This window comes from Hipposideros armiger, unplaced genomic scaffold (genome assembly GCF_001890085.2).
Source record: "Hipposideros armiger isolate ML-2016 unplaced genomic scaffold, ASM189008v1 scaffold_962, whole genome shotgun sequence".
Classification (NCBI taxonomy): Eukaryota; Metazoa; Chordata; class Mammalia; order Chiroptera; family Hipposideridae; genus Hipposideros; species Hipposideros armiger.
The window spans coordinates 107,579-131,179 of NW_017732312.1; the positions used below are offsets into that span (position 1 = coordinate 107,579).

Genomic DNA, 23,601 nt, shown 5'->3' on the forward strand with positions numbered 1-23,601 from the left:
GCAACTGCCTCAGCTGGGAGAGCGCAATGATAATACCCACATGGGCCAGTGAAGTGACATCCTCCACAATTAGACTGAAGAACAAAAGGACAGCAACTTGTCTGTTCCCCTCCCCCAATTACCCAATAAAATCTTTAATAAAAAAAAGGTCTCTGGGCCTCTGTTCATCTTAGGGTGGCTCTTTTTTGATAGTTTATTTTCCTAAACCCAGTGTTTCATACTATGAGTAAAGGAGGAAGAGAGTAATAAATTACAAAAGAATGAGGGAAAATAACGAGAAGCACACACTATGCTCAGTTATAATTTGTGCTGAACGTCTTCGCGTTCCCCTACCGGGGAAGTTCTCACCATTTGAACGGGAATGAGCAGGAACGAGAGACGCGAGCTACACTGCACTAGAGTGACTGTACCTCCCTTCTGTAGTCTTTGCAATTAGGGGTTGGGGTTCATGGTGGCAAGAGAATGTGCTCCGGATGGATCCCAATGTCTGATTCCATCATCAGTGTCTCTCTCCCATTCCTCTGCTTCTTAATGGAGAAGAACAAGTGGCTGAGGAATACACATAACCACTCTTCTTTCATCATATACTCCTGTTTGGTGTACTTCTAACCTTGTAAATCGTGCTTTGTTGTATTGCTTTAATGGAACATACTGATTTCATAGCTATAGTATGAAATTTGTTCTTTTGCTGCTTTTATTCTTGTCACAGTACATATATGGTTTTCTAAGAATTATTTATTTACTCTTCATATCCCACGTCAAATAAAAAAGATTTATAACCAAGAGATTATAATCTAAATAAAATAAATCTAAATGCATCCAAGCATTTTACAGAGTGGCTTTTTTATTAAAACGTTCTTACTATTACGGATTTTGAACTAGTAATTTCCTCTCCAAGAAAAGGATTAAATGAGAGGATCAAAAGGCCAGTGATGAGTCGACTTGCAGCCTTAGTCTTCACACTAACCATTTCTGTGACTCTTCCTTTTCTGAACTTTAGTTTCTTCCTCTCAGATTAGAGCTGTGGTCTAAAATTCTTTCCAACTCTATGATTCCGTAATTCTGTCTTAAAACAACATGGACATTAAATGTTATTGTAAAAACAATATTAGAAAGCTTTCTCTTATTTATTACTCTGTGACTTGTTTCATGTATATATGGTTTTGTAGGAACATGACTAAGTGGCTACCTTGCATTTTTATTGACAGGATAGCAACCAGTTCTAGTGAACAGGCGTTCAGCTAAGGGCTATATACATCTTATATAATTTAACTATTTAGTTTTTTGAAAGGTTGGAATTTTATTGCTTGTATGACTAGTTTTTGATAGCTTCTCAATATCCTGCATTTAAAGGAACAAAATGAACCAGCTAAAAGCTTCTATTTAGAATCAGTGATTTTTGCCACTGCAATGAAGCTAACGCTGCAAAGAAAGGAAAATCATCTGCAGTAGTTCTCCTTTTATATTTCTTTCTAATTGCATATAAAAAATAGCCTTTTATTTATCCCTTTTTAATTCAATGTAATTAACATAATTAGAGACCTATTTGATTAGCAGGAGAATCCCAATCTCCCCCTTTGAGCAACGTAATGAGAAATTTCAATACACAGTACTTACTAAGCACAATAAAATTATTATGACCTTGTCTGGACAACGTTCTCCACTTGGTAGTCTGTATTATGTTTCTTTGATATTATTTATGTTCTTCTCACACTTCTCTTCCTATTGCTTTTTGAAACTAGGATATTGATGAAGAGATTGAAGCAGAGTACAGTATCTTGAAAGCACTTTCTGACCACCCTAATGTGGTCAAATTCTATGGGATGTACTTCAAAAAGGATAAAATAAATGGAGATAAACTCTGGCTGGTACTTGAGGTAAGTGTTTCAACATTATTTTATGGGTAGATATGTGCAGTGTGGTCTTAGAATGACTTAACGTTTATGTAATGTCGATATCATAAAGTGGTTCTAGTGTGTTCCTGACTGGTCACCTCCTCAGTAGAATATTGTGCCCTTGTCATCTTAAGATGCATTGGAAATTAAAGAAAAGCCACGAAGAATCTTAAAGATTAAAAGGAAACACCTCCACAATAAAAGACTAAAGAAACTAGGATTATTTTCCTTGAAGAAGAACAAGCTTAAAAGGGACTTCATTATAATATTTATTTATGCATCCATATTTTGTTCAACTAACATGTGACTGAGGCTCTGTGCCAAGTGCTAGGAGAGAAGAGAAAATTAATGTAAGTGAGGCTTCATTAGACAAAAATGGTGAACTGTGATTTTTTTTTTTCAGTTCTCATTGAATACTAATGACATAAATTACAGAACCAGGTATTTACATTTATGGGGGGAAAAAACCCTTACTAGAAATGGTGTTGAATACTGAAGTTGCCAAATGAAAACTGTACATTCTGCCTTTTCAAGTCCTGGGAGTAGGTTTGGACAATTCTCTCTAATGCAGGAGTGCTAGAAGGTGCCCAACTAAGGTAACTGCCAATTCTGGAAGGATGTGGTTTTTCTAATTTTCATTGAAAAGTATTATTCAAGTGGGGTAATCATTAATTCTAATGAAACTTTTGAGAATTTTAAAAAGTTGTTATCAGGGCTAGTAAAACCTTTATTTGACCACTGTAACAGACATATATTTATTGTGTTCATTATGATTTTATTAGCATTTGACTATTCTATTTCTTTCAGAATGTTTTGTTGGTTTTCCTGCATAATCATTTATATATTATATCGTTTCCTTACTTAACATTTTTTTATCATGGTTTTTAAATGGTACTAGAGATAATGCATGATCATTGTAGAAAATACTTGAAACTGTAAAAAGAACCATTCTTAACATTTAACACATATCCATCTTTTTTTGTATGTTTAAAGTGATTGACAATATCACATAAGAAATTATCCTATTTTTTCACTTAATATAATTTCAGATAGACTTAATCATTTTTATCTTTTTCAAAATAAATACATTCACTTGGTTAGTAAAAAGCAAGCATAACCACAGGGCCTATAATGTAGAGCAATGATAATGAGACCCAGATCAGTGGTGCCACCTTCTCCTGAGCAGGTCTGTGCTTTTAATGTGTTGATCGCTGTACCTGGAAATGTATGGCTGAGTGTGTCTTCTCTTCCATTTAGTAATCCATATTCTGAATTTTGGCAAGGTTATTACTTGCACTTCTGGAACCCTATGTCCTCCTATTTCATTCTGGAGATCTGCCATGCATCTGACCTCTGATGTCTCTCTGCTGCTCACGTGGGTAGAGTCCACCATTTCCTGGATCCTTGGCCTTGTCTTTCCAGGTTTACTTCTCTGTTGTGCACATCATGTAGTGGTATGCGCCTTACTCTCCTTATCCACTGTACTGATGTCATCACATCTTGAGTCCCTTCCGTTAGACTTCTCTAGAGAATGAAACCTCTGTGCTCTTGCCTAGGTGTGTGTGTGATGAGTGTTCAGGCAGGCTCCTGGGTGTTGATAATCAGACTATGGGGTAAGAAGGTGTCAAGTCTTTTGATTGGAGTCTTCCAAAGGATTCCTTATTTCCTGCCCCTACCCTCTCAATTCCACCTCCACTTTCACTGTTACCCAGCCTGTTTGGGTCAATCTGCTCATCTGGCACTTTAGTTTGTGGTTTCCTCTGCATCCTAAATCAGTTCCCCTTCATCATCTGCTTTCCACATTGAAACATTTTGTTGAAATCTCTTATCCACTGTTCTCCCTTTTTCTGTTCTCGTTTTTTCTTGTGACTTCTACTTTTTTATTCTCTTACTAGCATTTTTATGGAGATTCATGAGTGAGAGGAAATACATTTATATGTTTAATCTGCCACCATTAATCAAACCATAGAGCCTTTCAAAATTGTAAAATAGTATTTTCAAGAACCTTTTCAAAATCTGAAACTGTATTGTTTTATAGAAGTTTAAAATTTTTTAAATAACCACTTGTGTTCTTTAGAAATAGGCAAATTATGATTTTAGAATTGTATTTCTCAATTAAGTTTTAAATAGCTTTATATTTTTGTTAAATCACACATTAAAACAAAGAAAAGATGAGTAAAAGATCCTTTAAACTTAATTACCTAAGTAATAGAATATAAATTATTGAACCGAAGCCATTTAGACTTAAATTAATGGAGAATTTTAATGAGTTTACTTCATGTTTGTGTTTGCATCTTTCAGATGTAATGCTGTGTAAAATCTTTAATATAGTCTTGAATAAAATTTTGAATCTTCATATCTTTCAAAACATTTTCAGTAATTGCATCTTTACTTTCTTCTGTATAGAGTCATTGGCTGGTTAACATTTGAAAGGAGCTTCAGGTATTCTGCCTAACGTAGGCTTAAATAGACATTGATACAAGGTGTAAATCTTTGCCCAGAGCTTAAAAATATTGAATTAGATCAATCATTGTCTTTTATGACAGCCAAATCCCTATTCTAATTATATTGTCATTTCTCAGTATTACCACCTGAAATTAGGTGAGAGTCGGAGACTCCTGATTATAATTAAATGTTTCTTTGAGAGAGCAGAAGAGATTGATGAAAACGGTTTGGGAACATCCAGTACAAATGAAGCAGCCTCCTGATACAATGAATCAGTAGAAACTTAACAGCTTCTTTGAGCTTGGTCCTTATGTTTTATGATCAGGTAGAGGTATTGGAAATATCCCTAAAAGGGTTGAGAGAAAAGAATAAATTGTAGTTTATTAAAATAACATTTCATAAATCCATTCTATGAACTTACAGAGTAGGGCAAAAAAGTGTAAAGAAAGGAAGAAGTTGGCCAACTGTATAAAGATAATTGATTTGCATATGTAAATCGAAGTAATTACATATACACATGAGTATCTAGATGTGCAATTACCTGATTTATAAACATGAATGGTGCAGGTGCTGCTTTAGAGGCACTTTGAGAAAATTGGCTTTGGCATCAATACTTTATTCTGCAAAATGACTGCTAATTATACCTCTTATCATAATAAAGCCCAAATGAATTATTTTGCATGAGGATACCAAGAGAGTGGCCAGAGAGGCTGTGATGTTACCCACAGAGTCATGCTAACAATGCTTGGCTTCTAATGTGCATCTACATAAAAAAGGTGATCTGGAGGGGCTGAGTGATCAGTGACTCCCCTCATTATCAGCCTAGCATGTGGGGAGTACTGTATCTGCTTAGACAAACTCCTGCCCAGTGACTTTTCACCATGAAAAATTATTTTATATTTCAATCTAGAATGGAAATCCTAAGAAGAAGAATATTTACTCAGATCTTGCTGAGCAGTCTATTTTCTCTATTATTTAGTTGTGATTTTTTAATTCTTTTTTTATCTTGATGCAGTTTTTCTCTTTCTTGTATTTTTCCTTCATTTTTATACTCTAAGTTTTTGAGCATGAATAGTACACAGGGCTCTGTTTGGGAATTCTGTCCTTCTAAATTCTCTGTATGTTTATTTTCAGACTATAAAAGTTGCGCAGATATAGTAAAAGTCACTAGCCCTCTAAAATTCTAGTTATGCACTTGTAACGAAACTACCTAATAAGAGAAAAGGTAGAATGTTTTCTGTTGTGGGATCTAATTTTTTTTCTCAGAAGATCTATGGGGATTTTTATATTTTAGGTTTTCCTAATGATGGACGCATAAAGAGAGAACTAATTTTTTTTTTACTTACTCTTCATTTTAAAATACCATACTTATATTAATTTCTGCCTACTGCTATGACATCTCTTGACTGATCTGCTTAGTAAAATGTAGATGCAGTCGTACCCTCTATCCACAGGGATACGCTCCAGGACACCCAGTGGATGCCTGAAACCGGAGATAGTACCAAACTCTACATATACTATGTTTTTTCCTATACATGCATACCTATGACAAAGTTTAATTTGTAAATTAGGCACAGTAAGAGATTAACAACAATAACTAATAATAAAATAAAACAACTATAACAACATACTGTAATAAAATTTATGTGAATGTGGTCTCTCTCTCAAAATATTTGATTGTACTGTACATACAACATGGGTAAGCTGGACAGAAGGATGATTTATGTCCTGATCAGATGGAGTGGGACAGCAAGAGAATTCATCACATTACTCAGAATAGTGTGCAATTTAAAACTTACGAATTGTTTATTTCTGGAATTTTCCATGTAATATTTCCAGACCATGGTTGACCACAGGTAACTGAAACCATGGAAAGCTTGACTGCTGATGAGGGGGGTCCACTGTACCTCTTTTGGTTTTGTGCTTCCTTTAACTCCTAATGTCTACTTAAGATTAGTGGCAAGGATGGAGGGAGACATGGACAAGGGGGAGTTGGTAGGTTTCTGCATGTGCTTATCACTGAACCAGGAGACTAAAACACAGTCAAAATTGAGTTAAATGTCTGTTATTAAGCATTTGCTACCGATGAACACAAAGGAAAAAACCAGAGATTTAACTGTAATTTTCCTCTTCTTGTTTGGACGAACAGCTACATTTTAAATCCATGAGGAATTCAATCTTCTCTCTCGGGCTGTTTGCTTAGTGTGCTCTCAGCCATAATGGAGCCAAATTTCAGAGTTAGAACAGCTTTCTGTTAAAAGACCCTCCCCCTCATAAGCCAATCTGAGGTATAATTGCTCCTTTCATGGTGGTGCTACAGAGTGCGTTCTGTCATTTATCTGAATTGGCCCTGATTTGTTCATTTTAATAGTGACATTGCTTTCTCTCATTGCTTTCCAATTATGGCATTTTTTTTTCTTCTCTTTGAAATTATACCCATTTCAAGAGATCAAAGCCTGGGAATTACAGGAGGTATTTGGAAGCACAAAAATTCAGTAAATAGTCATAACGCCTGTCAAATACACATTTGAAGTAACCGAAGTGGTTTTTCGTGGACAAATACTACTTTCATATGCCATGCATTATTGGTTATTCTGTTTTTATACTTACATCTAGTAATCCTGCCATGAAGAAAAGAAAGAGGATGTTAGAAAATGAACCAGTGGTTTCTATTTGTTGCGCTACTAGCCCTTCAATGTCACTGCCCTGGAGATAACATGTACACAGAAGGGCACATGAAGCCACTGCAGGCTTTACATGTGGGAGGGGTCAGGTGATGCAGGGCAGGGGTGGGCCTCTGGGCCTCTGAGTTGCTCTAATAGCACAGCATTGTTCCTTCTTTCTTTCGCTGTGCACAATTGCAGTGGAGAAGCGTACAGACAGGATGATTCCTTTCATGTTCTTAGGGCTGGAACAGCCATTTCCAGCTCTCATCTAAAAGGCTATTATTTGGTGACTAACAACAGAACAGACAGCTAATTACCTACAGTCATTTCATTTTATTTTTTATTTAAAGGGCTCGATGGAAAAGCAGTCTAAATGTATTTCTTTATACTCTTCTAAACCAGGAAATACATAAATAATATACATAAGACGTTTAGACCTTTCTTCCCTACTAGTAACTCAGAGCTTGCAAAAGCAGCTGCTCTCTGAATAAGTGCAAGTTCATGGTATTACTTCAGGGAAAAAAATGGGAGGTGACCTGACATGTTTTGCCATTTGGTAAATCAATGTATATATTCTTAACATTAGATATTAATATTTAAATATTTCTGTTAAGTTCTTTTCTTTTTAAATCATAGATTAGATTTATTTTTTTATCATAGATTTTTATCATAGGTTCCTTATTGCTGACATTACCAATATTTGCTGGTGTTTTCCCAAGAATTTTGAACAGTTTTAGGGTAAAAGGAACTGTTTTATCTATTGATTTACTGGTTACATGACTGTATGCAATTACCAAAATACATGAAACTGCATACTTAAATGATCCAATTACATTATATGTCAATAACACCTTAAAAGTACTGCTTCTAGTTTACATATTAGAAAAGTAATGTGAAAATTTAACCTATTACTAAACTACACATTAGGAAACATCTATTATATGATGGCTCTAGTTCTCATTAATATCTTATCAGTATTTTATTGGAATGCAGAATTCGGTACATTAATATATTTTATTGAAATTAAGTAAAAAATGTCACACTTTGAAGAGGTACCTTACATACCATGTGAAAAGATGGATTTCTGTCATTGTGTGTGTGTGTGTGTGTGTGTGTGTGTGTGTATGTGTGTGTATAGAACTTAAGTTTATAGAACTTTTAAGTATATAGAACTTAAGTTTATCCACTCAGTCATTTATTTATTCCATAAATATTATCTGTATTTTAGCCCAGGCATTTTGGTAGGTTTTGGGTATTCAATAGAGAAGGAGACAAACTCTGCCATCCTGGAACTCACAGTCTTATGGTGGAGAAAAACAATTTAAAACTAAACAAACATGTTCTGGCAAGGATGTAGAGAAAAGGGAATCCTTGTGCACTGCTGGTGGGACTGCACATTGGTGCATCCGCTATGGAAAACAGTGTGGAGATTCCTCAGAAATCTACAACTAGACCTACCACATGACCCAGCAATTTTACCTCTGGAGATTTATCTGAAGAAAATGAAAACACGAATTTGGTAAGATGTATGCATCCCTATGTTCATTGAATCATTATTTACAGTAGCCAAGATATGGAAGCAACCTAGGTGTCCATTGATAGATGAATGGATAAAGAAGACATAGTATGTATTACACAGCAATAAAAAAGAATGAAATTGCTATTTGTGACAACATGGATGAACCTAGAAGGTATTATGCTAAGTGAAATAAGTCAGACAGAGAAAGACAAATATTGTATGTGGAATATAAAAAAACAAAAATAGACTCATAAAAACAGAAACCACAGGGATGTTTTCCAGAGGGGAGCAGGCAGGGGCAGGGGTAAAAAAGGTGAAGGGGAATATAGTCAATAACACTGTGATAAGTTTGCGTGGTGACAGATGATGACTAGAATTAGTGGGGTGATCACATTGCAAGGTATAAAAATATCAAGTCATTATCATTTTTTGCCTTAAGATGCCAATAAAATCAAAGCAAATTAAACTCAATATGTTGAGAAAAAGAAATAATAAAGATAATAGTAGAAATCAAATAAATAGAAAATGAATAAAAACAACAGAGAAAATGAAAGCAAAAGTTCGTTCTTTGAAAAACTCAATAATAAACTTGATAAATCTCGTTAGACCCATCTAGAAAATATGATAAAATACAAATTACTAATATAATGGATCAAATAGGGAAAACCACAGTTGAATCTACATATATTCATATGATAGTAATAAAGTGTTATGAACAACTTTGTATTAATATATTTGGCAATTTATTGTGTCTTTCTTGAAAGACAGAAACTATAAAACTGACAGAAAACATAAATAGCTTTATATTAATAAAAGAAACAATTTATAATTAAAATCCTTCATATAAAGAAAATACCAGGCCCAGTGGTTTCACTGGTGAATTCTATCAAATATTTATACTAAATTACAGAAAGACACAGAAATATTATTCCATCTTTCTCCTTTTTGTGCTTCATTGTTATACATATTAGATGAATAAGTGGTATACATATTTATAATATATGTATATAACTATGTATTTTGAAAAAGCTGAGAGATGGAAAGCAAGTATGTAATTATTGAGTTTCTGATATTAACTTTCTTATTTAACATTTCTGGTTGTTTTCACTTGTTCTGACTTTGAGTCACCATATGGTATCATTACTTTAATACAGCTTTGCTCTAATCCACTTTTTTTGTGCTGTTATTGTCAAATATTTTGCATTTCTGTATACCATATGCTCAACAATGCAATTATGTACATATTGTTTTTTTGTACAATTGCTTTTTAAAACAGTTAACAAAAGTATGCATTTATGGTATCTTTTATAATCAAATAATTTTACTGGTGCTCTTTATTTTCTCATTTGTAGTCAAAGTACTATCTGTGATCACTTGCTTTCATCCTGAAGAACTTCCTTTAGTATTTCTTATAAGATGGATCTGGTAGCAACGAATTCTCTCAGTTTTGTTTACCTAGGAATGTATTTCCTCTTCATTTTTGAGAGTTTTGCTAGATATAAGATTCTTGTGGACAGTTTTTTCTTTAGTAACTTAAATATGTCATCCTTCTTCCTTCTGGCCTCCATTGCTTCTGATGAGAAGTCAGCAGTTAATCTTATTAGGATTCCCTTGTACAAGACAATTCATTTTTTTCCATGCTACTTTCAATATTTGCTTTTTATCCTAGGCTTTTAACATTTTTATTTTTTATGACTGGCTACGAATCTCTTTATGTTTATCCTACTTGAGTTATTTGAGCTGTTTGGATGTATACATTAATATTTTTCATTAAATTTGTTAAGTTTCAGCAATTATTTCTTCAAAGGTTTTTTTCTGCTCCATATTCTCCTCTATATGACACTTCCATTACATATATGTTGGTATGCATACATTTCTTTGAGACTGTTCATATAATGAAGGTACTCTTTTCATATGTCATAATCTCTATCAATTTATTTTCAAGTTTGTGGATTCTTTCTTCTGCCAATTCAAATCTACTATGGAGTTCCTCTGATGATTTTTTCATTTACATCATTCTACTTTTCAACTCAGAATTTTCATTTGATTCTTTTTTAGGAGTTCTTTCTTTTTATTGATATTCTGTATTTGATGAGACATTTCCATCATACCTTTCCTCACTTCTTAAAGCATGGTTTCCTTTAGTTGTTTGAACATACGCATAGTTATAATTCCCACTTTGAAGCCTTTGTCTGCTAAGTTCAATATCTGGGCCCTCTCATAGGCAGCGTCTGTTGCCTGCTTTTTCCATTTGTATGCATGTTTCTTTTTTCTGTTTCTTTTGCATATCTCATATTTTTTGTGTGTTGAAAACTGGACATTGTATGCCATATTTTGAATATGTTGTCGGAATTCTGGATATTAATCCACTGGGGGAGATTCATGTTATTTTTGTTTAATGACTTGACTATTTTAGTGAAATCTATTTTCCACAGTATGAAGCTCCTCAGAAGCCACATCCTTGGGCATGTGTACAGTTACCCTGGGATGACAGTGGTTTTAACAGTGTTTTCTTTGTCTGTATCTTTCCCTGATCTTTCCATTAAACTGTTTGCCTCTGTTGGTATAATACACAGCTATTAGGCTCCACTAATTGTCACATAATTTCTCTAATATAGTTTTCAACAGTGTGTGTCTTGGGGTATAAATTGATTTATAGTCTGATCTAATTAAATTCAGGCCTCTCTGAATGGGTGTTTTTGAGGCTGGTCTTTGAGGTCTTTGAAGCTGGTCCTGACCCTAGGAATTTATTCTTAGCTGTTTCTTTCATGAATCTCTCTTCTATGCTAACTTTTGTACTGTTAACTTCTTGCTCTCATGGAGCTACTAGCCTCCTTACAATTACCAAGGTCTCCACTGTTTTTAAGCGTGACCTTGGGCTTGAACTTCATACACTCTCCTAAAGTCAAGTACATTGGGTAAAGTTTTAGAGCTCACTGTTTCTATGGCCTGCCTCTGTCTCTGGGCAAAATGTCTGAGCCACTATTCTGGAGTTGGCAGCAGGGACAGTGGTCCACATCTCTTGGAGTGGCATCCTGTTTTATAATCAGGGTTGTGGACCAGAGAGGTAGAAGACCAATTCTGGTCTTCTCAGCTTGCATGGAACCTATGTCCTATGAGCATGGAACCTATGTCCTATGAGCAAACTGATGTGAGGGCAGTGGGGACCCCCATTATTTTTGGCTTGCCATTCTTGAGTTACAACTCCATCCTATGAATGGGAGCTAGGTAGAAGAATGGAATATCTCACACACACCTCAATTTTAGACTCGACAGCACAGAGCTTTGGAGAAGGGTGAGAAATGCTGGTGGTCTTCCCCTTTCAGGAAGATTCTGTAGATCTTGAATAGGAGCTGGGGGAAGAGGGAACCCCGTATTCTTGAAAACACTCCCCCAAACTAGTGCTTTAATCACTCTCTTGTCAGAGATGAGGGGAAGAGGGTGCCTCAACTGTCCAAGAGTCCTGCTGTTCTTACTGAGATTTAATTATGTTCTTGAATGTTACTTCATTTGCTTATAAGCCCTTATAAAATTTCCAAATATTTTAAATAGTTATTTATTTTCATGATTTTCACCAGTTATGGTTGTTTCACTGGAGAATGGGTTCACAGAACTCACACCACCATTTTGGGGGGGGGGGAAGAATCCTATGATATCTTTAAGCAACAAATAATGAGTCTTGTTGACTCATTTACAAGGCCAGAATTATACTGACAAAAGAATATAAAGATACTGCAGGAAAACTACATTCTAACATTCCACGTGAACATAGATGCAAAAATTCTTCACTAAACATTAACAAATCAAATCCAGTAATATATAAAAATGTTAATACATCCTGACTGAATGGGATTTATCTCAGGAATGCAAGTTTAATAAAACATTAAAATAAGTTTGTTAAACATTAAAATATACTACATCAAGAGAATCAAAGAGAAAACATGAAAAACATGTCAAAATTCAATACCCATTTGTGATAAACCTCTCTCAGCACACTAGGAATAGGTGGAAATTTCCCCTAAAAAGTACATCTACCCAGTTTTTAAAAAAGGGAGCAAAAACTTGGGACTCTTCACAAAAGCATACATATATATAATAAAATATGTTCAGTATCTTTACTCTTTAGGGAAATTCAAATTAAAACCACAATGAGACTGCTAGTACACACCAACTAAAATGGCTAAAATTAAAAAGACTATTAATACCAAGTATTGGTGAAATTGTGGAGCAAAGTGAACTTTGCACATGGCTTAGGCAATAAATTAGGCAGTTACTTGAGAAGCAGTTCAGCAGCATCTTATAACATTGCACATACACTTACCATATGATACAAAATTTTCACTTGTAGGCATTTGCTAAAGATTAGTTTCTACAAAAAGATTTAAACATGAATATTGAGAGCACTTTCATAAAATGAGCAAAGTAAAAACTAGAATGAGCAATACAAAGAGTTTCTGCTTTTGTAGCCTTAAATAGAATATGGTCAGACTCAGCAAATGGCCTTTGAGCATTCTTAGAATAAACAGCAAGAAAAACCCAGTTGAAAATGGCAAAAGACAGAAATGCCAACTGCTGAAATTAGTAGTCCTTTTTCAGAAATTTGAGCAAAATTCTTGTATTCTCTCCTAACATGGCAAAGACAATACATTTAGAAAAATTATAAAGGCTCTCTTTGGAAGTTAGTATCGGTTTATAGAATATCATCCCTTTTGATTTAGGTTGTTTTAATGTTTGACTACAGCCTGAGTAGAGCGTTCATTTTCAGTGCTGTTCTGTTATTTAATTAGTGTAGCTCTGTTTTAAGAAAATTATACTTCAATTTTGTTCGATTAAAGAGCATTATGTTGCAAAGCTGTACTTAAGGGTTTCTTAGTCCCTTATTACAAATCCCCATTGTAGTCTACCTTGGTGATTGAAAAATTGCGTAGGGTAAAAATGACATAACTCATTCCCATGGATGAACTTCTTTTTAAAGGGAAACATAAGGTCCTTTTCAGTTTTTATGATTTATTGTCTAATTTAAGAACATTTGCATTTCATTTTACATATTTTAATCCTTTAATTCACTTAAAAACAAACATACCTTTTTTTAACTTTTCTTCATATAGGAAAGGCATTTTATGCTAGTTGAGCAAAATGCAAATATCATCCAAGAGCCTAGTTGAAATATCACTAATTCTAAATGAGGATTTAGAAAAGTCATGATGTGATCTCATTTTGAGCATCTTTAGGAGGAGGTCAACCACAAATTATTTTATGGCTCATTGACATTTGGTACCTTTTGTCTGTTTGATAATTTTCTTGTCTACTGTATTTGCCCTCTCTCCCATTTCTTTTTCATTTTAACCTAATTTTTCTTGAAATTTCATTCAGAAAATCCTTTCTATTCTGTAGGTTAAACTGCTGTTTCTGCTTAGGAAGCAGCCCGAGAAATAAACTTTGCTATTCCCTGCAGAGAACGGATACAGGAAGGATTGGGTAGGGTCTAAGAAGAGGAAATTTTCAAATCTTTGATTCCTCCCAGACAATTGTTACTGTGTGCAAAGCACTGAGATAGGTACTAAAGAAAAAAAAAGTGTGTATATATACTTTTTTTATAAAAAGTATTTATATATATATATATATTATTTATTTATTTTTTTTTATTTTTATTTTTTTTAAGAATTGAGCCCACCATCTCTCTCTGAGATTTTTTTTTTAAAGATTTTGTTGGGGAAATTGGGTAAGGGGAACAGTGTGGGAAGGGGAACAGTGTTGGGGAATTGGGGAAGGGGAACAGTCAAGTTGTTGTTCTTCAATCTTAGTTGTGGAGGGCTCAGCTAGCTCAGCTCCAAGTCCAGTCGCCACCTGCCTGTCGGCAGCTCATGGCTGCTCAGCTCAAGGCGCCGTGTTCAATCTTAGTTGCGGGTGGACATAGCCCACCATACCATGCAGGAGTCGAACTGGAAACCGTGTTGCTAAGCGTGCACACTCTAACTACTGAGCCATCCGGCGGAGCACGTGCTCTCACCAGCTGAGCCATCCTGCCACCCATTGGCTGCTCAGTGGCAGCTCAGCTTGGGCTCAGCTCACTGGCCCATGTGGGATTCGAACCAGCGACCCTGTTGCTCAAAGCTTGCTCTCTTAACCAACTGAACCACTTGGCCAGCCCAGTACTTCTATTTTATTGTAGAAGACACCACAGTCAAAGTGAATACACCAGAACAACCTGGAGAAAACTATTGTCAACATAGTGATGGCAGATTCTATCCTGTCTTTAAAACCTTTTCTATTTTTCCCTCCCAACTTGATGATATCAGTCTAGTAATGTTACTAGTGAAGTTCTACAGTACTTGCTCAGAATTATTATCCACATAATTATAATTCAAGACTGAACATATAAGCTAAGTGATTGTTTTGTTTGTTTGTTTGTTTGTTTGTTTGTTTGTTTTTTTAAGCTGAACCATCCTGCTACCTATTGGCAGCTTAGCAGCAGCTCAGCTCAGGCCAGGCATCGAACCACTGTTGCTCAGAGCTCAAACTCTTGAGCGAGCTCTTAACCAACTGAGCCACTCGGCCAGTCCCAGTGATTGTTTTTTAATCTCTCTCATTCAGGGTTATTGCAACCATGGCATTGTTGACATTTCAGCCTGGATGATTCTTTGTTGTGGGGGATTGCCCAGTGCCATGTTAGATATTTAGCAGCACCCCTGACCTCTAGATGTCAGTAGCAGCTCCCTAGTCCAGACAATCAAAAATATCTCCAAACATTGCCATTTGTCCCCTTGGGGCAAAATCATCCCTGTTTGAAAACCACTGTCTGACTGTTTTAAAGCCTCTTGAGAGCAGAAGGTATCTTAGTCATCTTTGATCCACTTTAGTACCTGTCCCGGTGCTTTGTGCATTGTAACAATTCAATAAATATTTGTCCAATATAAAGGAATAAATAATAATTCTTCTAAAAATCTTTTCTTACCCCCAAATACTATTACGATGAAGATTTATGTATATCAAGAATATTTTCTGTGTTAGCACCTCACTTATGTTAAAGTGTACTGGATATAAAATGCAACCATGAGTAGAATAATTTAGGTAGTTACTGAGAAGAAACTATAGGGGGTCTGTCATAACTTGAGTTAATTTTGTATGCTCCTTTATTAAGATCTTTTCATATATTCTTGATGTGGGAAGTCAGATTTTTTTTTAAATTACTAGGCTTCATTTTTTGAACAGCTTTAGGTTTGCAGAAAAATTGAGCAGAAAGTACAGAGAGTTCCCATTAAGCCTTCTCCCTGTCCCCAGTTTTCTCTGTAATTAACACCTGGCATTAGTGTTGTACATTTGTTATAGTTGCTGAGCCAATAACAGTATATCATTATCACCCAAAGTCCATGGTTTACATTAGGGTTTACTCTTGGTGTTTTACATTTTATAGATTTTGACAAATATATAATGGACTGTGTCCACCATTAGAGTATCATAGACTTTTTTCACTGCCCTAAGAATTCTCTGTGTTCCATCTATTCATCCCTCTTTTCCTTCTCCCTGGGCATCAGTGATTGATCTTTCACTGTCTCCATAGTTTTTCCTTTTCTAGACTGTCATATAATTGGAATCATATAGTATGTAGCCTTTTTAGATTGCCTTCTTTCACTTAGTAATATATACTTAAGGGTCCCCTATCCTTGGTGTTGGCAACTAGATTTTAAACTCAATTCGGAGTTATAGCTTCTGTTTCTTGGACACTTTTGACTAATAGAAAAGCGTACTGTAATAATTGGATATCCACATAAAACCCATACCTCACACGATGTACAAAAATTAACTTAAAATAGATCATAGACCTACCTATATGTAAAACCTAAAACTATAAAACTTCCTGAAGAAAATATGCAAGAAAAATTTTGTGACCTTGGATTAGGCAAATATTTACTTGATATGGAAGTTGCTTAGAAGGTCAAACATATGACCCATTGGACCTAGCAATTCTCTCTCTTAGGTTTTACCTAAGAGAAATGAAAACTACATTTTCGTAAAAACCTATATGTGAATGTTTAGTACTTTTACTCACAATTGCTCAAAACTGGAAACTCAAATGTCTTTCAGTTAGTGAATGAATAAACAGTGGTTTATCTATTCAGTGGAATACTCAGCATTTTAAAAGGCATAAACAACATTAAAGGCATAAACAGCGTTAAAAAGAATGTGTAGCAACGTAGATGAATCTCAGATTCATTGTGCTAAGTCAAAAAAGCTAGACTTAACGGGCTACACACTTTCTTTGACAAAAACGTATGATTCACTTTCTTTGACAAAAACTGTAGGGACAGTGAAAGGATTAGTGGTTGTCAGGGGCTAGGGAAGGTTTTGACCATAAAGAGATGTGAGGGAAGATGTTTGTGTGATGGATTCATTCTGTATTTTGATTGTGGTAGTGGTTACATGACTAATACGTTTGTTAAAACTCAGAATTCTATCCTGAATAAGGTGAATTTTTTTTCTGTTTTTAAAAAATAAGTTTCAGATGTACAAAAAATTTAATTGTTATTATATGTAAGTTATACTTCAATATACCCTACTTTAAAAAAAAGGTAAATTATATATTATAAACAATCCTGTATTCTAAACTTTACCCAATGGGAAAAATAACTATTTTAAGTAAAATGATACCAGAAAGTAAAATTTGAACTGCTTAGTGCAAAGTGTATGATTGCATTAGTCTGTCTTATATTTCACTTTTTTATTTTATTTACTGCACATTCTTTAGGGTTCTTTTATTCCCCTGTGACATTCTAGCTGTTTACTCTTGTATTAACTTAATAGCCTACCACAGAAGATACAGCCAAAGATAGGTCACAGTTTGGAGAAATAGGAAAAGATGTATGAGTTTTAGAAATTTAAAAACTGGTCCTAAAACTGTTTCTTTACAACAAGTGCCATGCAATTTAAAGGACTCTCATTCTTTTTAGTCAATTTTGGGTAATTTTGTAAACCGATTATGCTAGGCCACAGTAGAGGGAGTGTGACACCGTTTGCCGCGGCCAGGGCACAACACTCCTCAGTTTATCCAGTTTAAGAGTATCTTCATTCTTGATACAGAAGAAAATGCAGGTTTTGGAATGTTAGGGTTGCACATACTCTTGTATAAGCTGAAAGAACATTTTTTTGAATGTAGAAAGCACACCAGTTATAAATGGGGCTGCATCTAAATATTCATTTGCAAGTTCATGTTTAGATTTTAAAATATACTCTAATAAAAACAATATGTAACATGATGCTTAGGGTTAGATGGGCCAGCCAGCCCATCAAGCTTACTGTGTGATCATGAAATATCATGGTTAAGTGTGATCATAAAGTAGCATTGTATTGGGGGATCATGAGTATCATGGTTAAGCCTGAAGCTTGGCTGTAGAATCACTGTCTGAGGTCATATCCTAGCTCTGTCACCACTGTGTGATCTCTTGCAAGTTACTTCACCATTTTGTGCCTCAGTTTCCCGATCTTGAATATGGAGGTGATAATAATCCCTACCTCAGAAAGTGGTGAGGTATAGAGATACTATATATAAATGGGTTGGGAATGTACCTGTCACGAAGTACATGCTCAACACACCTCAGCTATTATTATCTAATCCATAATGTATGGGAAGGAAGTGTTCAGGTGTCCAATAAAACCTAAGTACCATGATAGAAAAGTTTGTGAGAAAATGTGTTCGATGTTTCCAACTTAGATGCTAGGAGCGTACTTCCTGTTGCCTCCTTTCTCTGCCTCTATTTAGGCTAGTAGTGTCAGAGAAATTATGACTCTTTCAGTTCCCAGGAGCTGGTGAGTAACCGAAGGCAGGTGGGAGAGGAAGCCCCCAGGGTCAGCGTAAGGAGAGCACAGACAAGGACGTGGAGGAAAGGCAGACTGAATGCGAAGGCTAATTGGTCAGGATGAGGGGGTCCAGTGCTCCTGTGGTCAGAGCCTCACTTGGCCATTTGCTTACTCATCTCCAATTGCTAATGTCAATAATTCTACATTCTGCAAATTTGCAGCCCCTTCGAGAGTTTTCTGTGGGATTTCATGCTAACTTTGGAGAACCTGGATGTGAAAAATTCCTCTACCATATTCCTCCCTCTCGCTTTTCCATTTAGAGCCCACTTTTGGGGGGTGGGGACGGAAGAGGCTTAAAGAGCCAAAAAAAACATGATATTTAGAAGTTTTCTAAAATGTTATTTTTAATCCTTACTTTAATGTGCTCTGAAGTTTTGCCAGAAGGGAGGCATGTTTTTAAATTAATGCACATGTAAAATTGCATATTGTCATGTATTCAAATCATAGACTCTATTGCACTATCATAATAATTAAACTGTCAGATGTCAATAATGCTTTTTAACCCTAGATCCTAAAATTTGAGACTAGTTTGTGGACTCATGATTCTTATCCTTGAATTTAAAAATCAAACCCATGCCTCTCCAAATTCTTTTCTAAAAATTAATTCATATGAAAACTGTTCCAATAAATAATTGTACAAGTTTATGTGTTCATTTCATTTATGAAACCAGAAGGATGATGAGAATAATCATTTGAAACAAAAAATGAAACCATTTAAAAAAATGTTTTGGGGAAACCTTTGATAGCAAGTACTTAAAATGTCATATCTGTTTTAATATCAGTCTTGAACTATTCTTTTATAGCTGTGCAATGGAGGATCAGTGACAGATCTTGTGAAAGGATTTTTGAAAAAGGGTAAAAGAATGAATGAGCCCATAATTGCCTATATTTTACGTGAAGCCCTAATGGTAAGGCAATTTAAATTATTTGTGCATTAATTATGAGTCGGTTCTAGTTTAAAAATATAGATCTTATTTTTAGAAAAATATCGCTACATTAGTATTTATTGATGCAAGAGTATATGCAAAATTTGAGATGTTTAGCATTGCTAATTCCTTTCTTCCGTTAGAAATCTACCCTCCTCGTGTCAAAAGAATTCTGAGCTCTGATCTCCTAAATGTATTTCTGAGATTGTGTAGATAATGTGCATTTTTTACTAATAGTTAGGTTTTTATTTGCCGTTATTTACAATAAGTATGTAGAATGTTTTCTTCTGTTTGAGATCAGCATATTTTTAATAAAATATTTGACAAGAGCTAGGGATATGCTCTGGGTTTAGAAATGTTTATATAGTCCAAAGTAGAGATGATGTACTTTGAATTGACTATTCAGTATGAAACATTTATGAATGTTTGCATGTTAACTTTAACATGTGTTTCCTATTTATATTGCACAAATGTATCCATCTGAAAAATTATTTTTTGTTTGATGCTTTCTTTAAAAATCATGATATATTTCCCACTTCTAGGGACTTCAGCATTTGCATAACAACAAAACTATCCATCGTGATATAAAAGGAAATAACATTTTGTTGACTACTGAAGGCGGAGTTAAACTCGTAGATTTTGGTAAGTTTTGTGTGAAATGCAAAATGAGTAGTATGATATGACTTGATCGTTTTTCATCAGCCTTTCTTTCCAGGCATTGAAAGTAAAGGAAAACAGGATCTACTTGAGGTTAGAAAATGTAGAGATTTTTTTTAAATTTGGCAAATTAGAGCATCCCAGAAAAGTGACTTCTTTTAAGCTTGTGCCCATAACACCACGGTAGCAGTATGTGTGGCTGACCCTCTAAAGTAGATGGCACCCCAAAAGATTTCCCTCTTCCTAAAAATCCCTCGGCCCTTGCTGGTGACTTCTTTACAAGTGGGCATGCACTCAAATCTAGAATTTTGAGATACGAGGGGCAATCTTCAAAGGTCTCTGGGAGAATTTCTTCCCTCTAAAGAAGGAGGCACACAGAATGATGGTCTCTTTCTTCCTCGGGACCTTCCATGTCTTCATGCGATGCCTGAACCTGCTGCAGCCCACCTTGTTCTGTCCTGAGGTGTTTTATCTCAAGTGGAAAGCCCACCCTGAAAAGACAGGGCCGAGGACAGGAAGAAGGAGGGCCCTTGATGACATAATCGAACCACTGAATCAACCAACTTTGGAGCCTGCCCTATCTCTGGACCGTTTGCATGTGAGAGAATAAATCCCCATATTCACTAATAAGGAGTTTCTGTGTCAGAGCCAAGGACACCCCAGCTCATTCCTGTATTCTTTACCTGGGCAGTTAAGAACCGGTTTCGACACCGCTCTCCCACACCTCCTCTCATTTGATCCCTGTGAAAACCCTAATCCTGTGAGGTGGGCCGCATCATTCTAGGACATCTCAGTATTATTCGGTCTTTCTTCCCCCGCATCCTGGCTGGGTAAGGTCTTCTTCCTTGTACTTCTGTGCCCTGTTACAGCTCTCCATTTTTGTGTTTATCACATGGAATTATAGTTATCTCTTTGGTCTTTAGAGATAGAAAAAGATACTTAGAAAGGTAGACAGTGGGCTCTTTGAGTGGTGGGACTATGTCTTATTCTAGTGTGTCAACTTTATGCTTTGGATATTCGGAGTAAGTGATCATTGCATGAATGGATATTCCTTCATGTAGCATTAGAAACTGATGCTTAGGGAAGTTCATTGATTAACTTTAGAAATTAATTGTTTTAATATCCAAGTATGTAGCTCTCTAGAGATCTGGCTTACCCCAGGAATGAATTTCAGAGTATCTAAAGAGAAATGGATAAATAGCATACCCTTCAAACAACCATGCGTATGCCTTGTTTTTCCTCAGCTGAGCTTTTGGGAACTACTGAGCAGCTGTGCGTCTGACAGTGGATTCCTGACTAATAACTGGGGCAGAAGTAGCCTGTGTTGCTAGTTGAGTTCAAAGCTGTGTGTTTGAATAATCTGGCTGGGCTACAATACTAATAAGAGCTTGTGCCTGAAATTAAAAACAAACAACAAAAAAATAAGAAAATGCTTTACACTGTTCCATAGGCAGGGCCCTGACTCTGACTCTCCTCAGAAAACAATTTTGGTTCCACTGTAACAGACCCAAATGGAGAGCTTAATAATTACCTGGAGATCTTATAATTCCCGTGCTCTCAAAAATGGCTAAAGCTTACATAGCCTAGATGAAAATTGTTAAAACAAGTGTTAATAAACATCTTCTCAGTTATGGAAGGAAAACTTGGCAAGCCAGTAGCTTTGAGAAATGCAACTTCCTGGGAAACCCTCCAAAGTAATCTAGATTAAAAAGATGTACCTAGGTAATAAATAAGGTGATCTTTTATATGATATCTTTATAAAGTAGTCACAAGTTAGAAACCTGCCAAAATGAGAGCTTTGGCTTTAGATGAACTAACTTAAAGATTTAACTTTTAGCAACAATTAGAAAGCGGTCCAGCTGCCTATTAAATGTGTTCCTGATGTCTGATACTAAACTGCTACCTTTTGCATATAAGATGGTGCTTGTATTTCCATTTTCCACAGTAAGAGGACACGGATTCATTTCACCTAAAATGATTTGTATAGGTTTTCATATGAATTGAAACCTGAGGATGGAGGTGCATAGTGGAACTTCTCAAGGGCAGAAGGACTAAGATGGAGTAAGCCACAAAGTGCAGAATCAAACTGAAAGTCAATGTCCTCATTTTATGTTTAAATCATTTTTTTAGAGAAGTCTCCGGCTGGGGAGTAAAGGTGTTAGAATGCATGTAATTTGAATTTCTCACCTCATAAAATATACGGCAAGCGTATTATTGGGTACTGAAGATCTGTACTGGGATGCCTGCCAGGCCTCAAGATGTCCAAAATGGAACTTCACCACCTCATTCATCCCCAGAAACCTGCTTTCCATCAAGAGTTTCTTGTCTTAGAAAAAGTTACCAGTATCTGTTTTGTTGCTCAAGCCTGAAATCTTAGGCTTGTCCTTGAGTCTTCCCTTGTCTTCACCGCCCACATCTATAATTAGTCACAAAACTTTGTTTCTCTGTTATAGATGCTCAGACTCCATCTTTATTGCTCTTTCCCAATCCTAGCTATCATCCCTGACCTGGGCTCCTGTAGTTACACTTTACTAAACTCCCCACATCTAATCTCATTGCCTTCTTTCCAGTTCTTTCTCCAAACTGCAGCCAGAGGGACCCTCTCAGAAAGCACATATGATCCCACCACTCTCTTGCTCAATATTCTGTTCAATGGCTGCCACTAGCCCTTGGGAAAGGCTTGCCTTAGGATCCTCTGTGCTGACACAGGGTGAGCACTTAATGACTGATACCCTTTTTCTATCCCTTGGTGTTCATCAGGTGCCCTCTGTCCTGTCATCTAAGAGCCAGGTCATCTTCTTTCAGTTCCTTAAATGTGCCACACTTGTTCTGAGGCAGGGCTCTGGCACCTGTAATCGAGTACTACGAAATACTGAGTACTTCAACCTACTTCTGGAAGTACTTCAAAATTTATTAGCATGCTTTTCTCTTTTGCCTGTCCCAAGAACGTGATCTTCACCCCCATCTGCCCGAGGCATCTCTCTCTCTGGGGGGAGATTTAAGATTTGTTTCAGAAGCAATGCAGGAAATTGACTGAGGGAATACTCAATATTTTTAACATTCAAAACCAGGAATTTGTACCAGTGGAAAGAGCACCTGAAGATGCACATCCAGTCCTCTGGCTGCGCAGAAATCAGAGTGCCTCTGGACAGGCGGGAGCAGAAACAACACTGACTTTAAAAAAAACTACCTATCATGCCTCATAAACCCACTCATCTAAAATAGACCTGCATTACCAGGCTCATTCTAGGTGCCAGACGGCTGGCTCTGCCCCCACAAGACACACAGGAGTGTGCGTGTAGCAGAGGAAAACCTGGGGAGAGCTTGGCGGACTTCAGCCAAGATGGGCACTGATTATTTCTTGTTTTTTCTCCCTTTTCTTTTTTTTGCTTGTTTGTTTCCAGTTTTGGTTTCTCTTTTGGTATGTTATACAGTTATTGTTAATTGGGTTCTCTTGGATGTTTTGGGGTGTGTTTTTTTTCATTGATTGCTTGTTTTGGTTGTTTTTGGATTCTTCTATTTCATTAGTATTTTTAGTTCTTTATATAGGTATATATAAAGGTGCATATATGTGGATATATATGTCCATATATATGGGGGTGTAGATATATATATATATATATATATATATATATATA

General features: G+C 35.9%; 1 protein-coding gene across 2 annotated transcripts in view; it reads left to right on the top strand.

Annotated features, from left to right (window-relative positions):
• MYO3A (myosin IIIA) overlaps positions 1 to 23,601 on the top strand; it is a 231,473-nt gene that overhangs the window by 24,962 nt on the left and 182,910 nt on the right. For both annotated transcript variants that reach the window (XM_019630872.1, XM_019630873.1), the window contains exons 4-6: positions 1,743 to 1,877; positions 19,184 to 19,288; positions 19,849 to 19,948. In XM_019630872.1, coding sequence (XP_019486417.1) covers positions 1,743 to 1,877; positions 19,184 to 19,288; positions 19,849 to 19,948 — 340 coding nt within the window. The remainder of the gene's footprint in view (positions 1 to 1,742; positions 1,878 to 19,183; positions 19,289 to 19,848; positions 19,949 to 23,601) is intronic.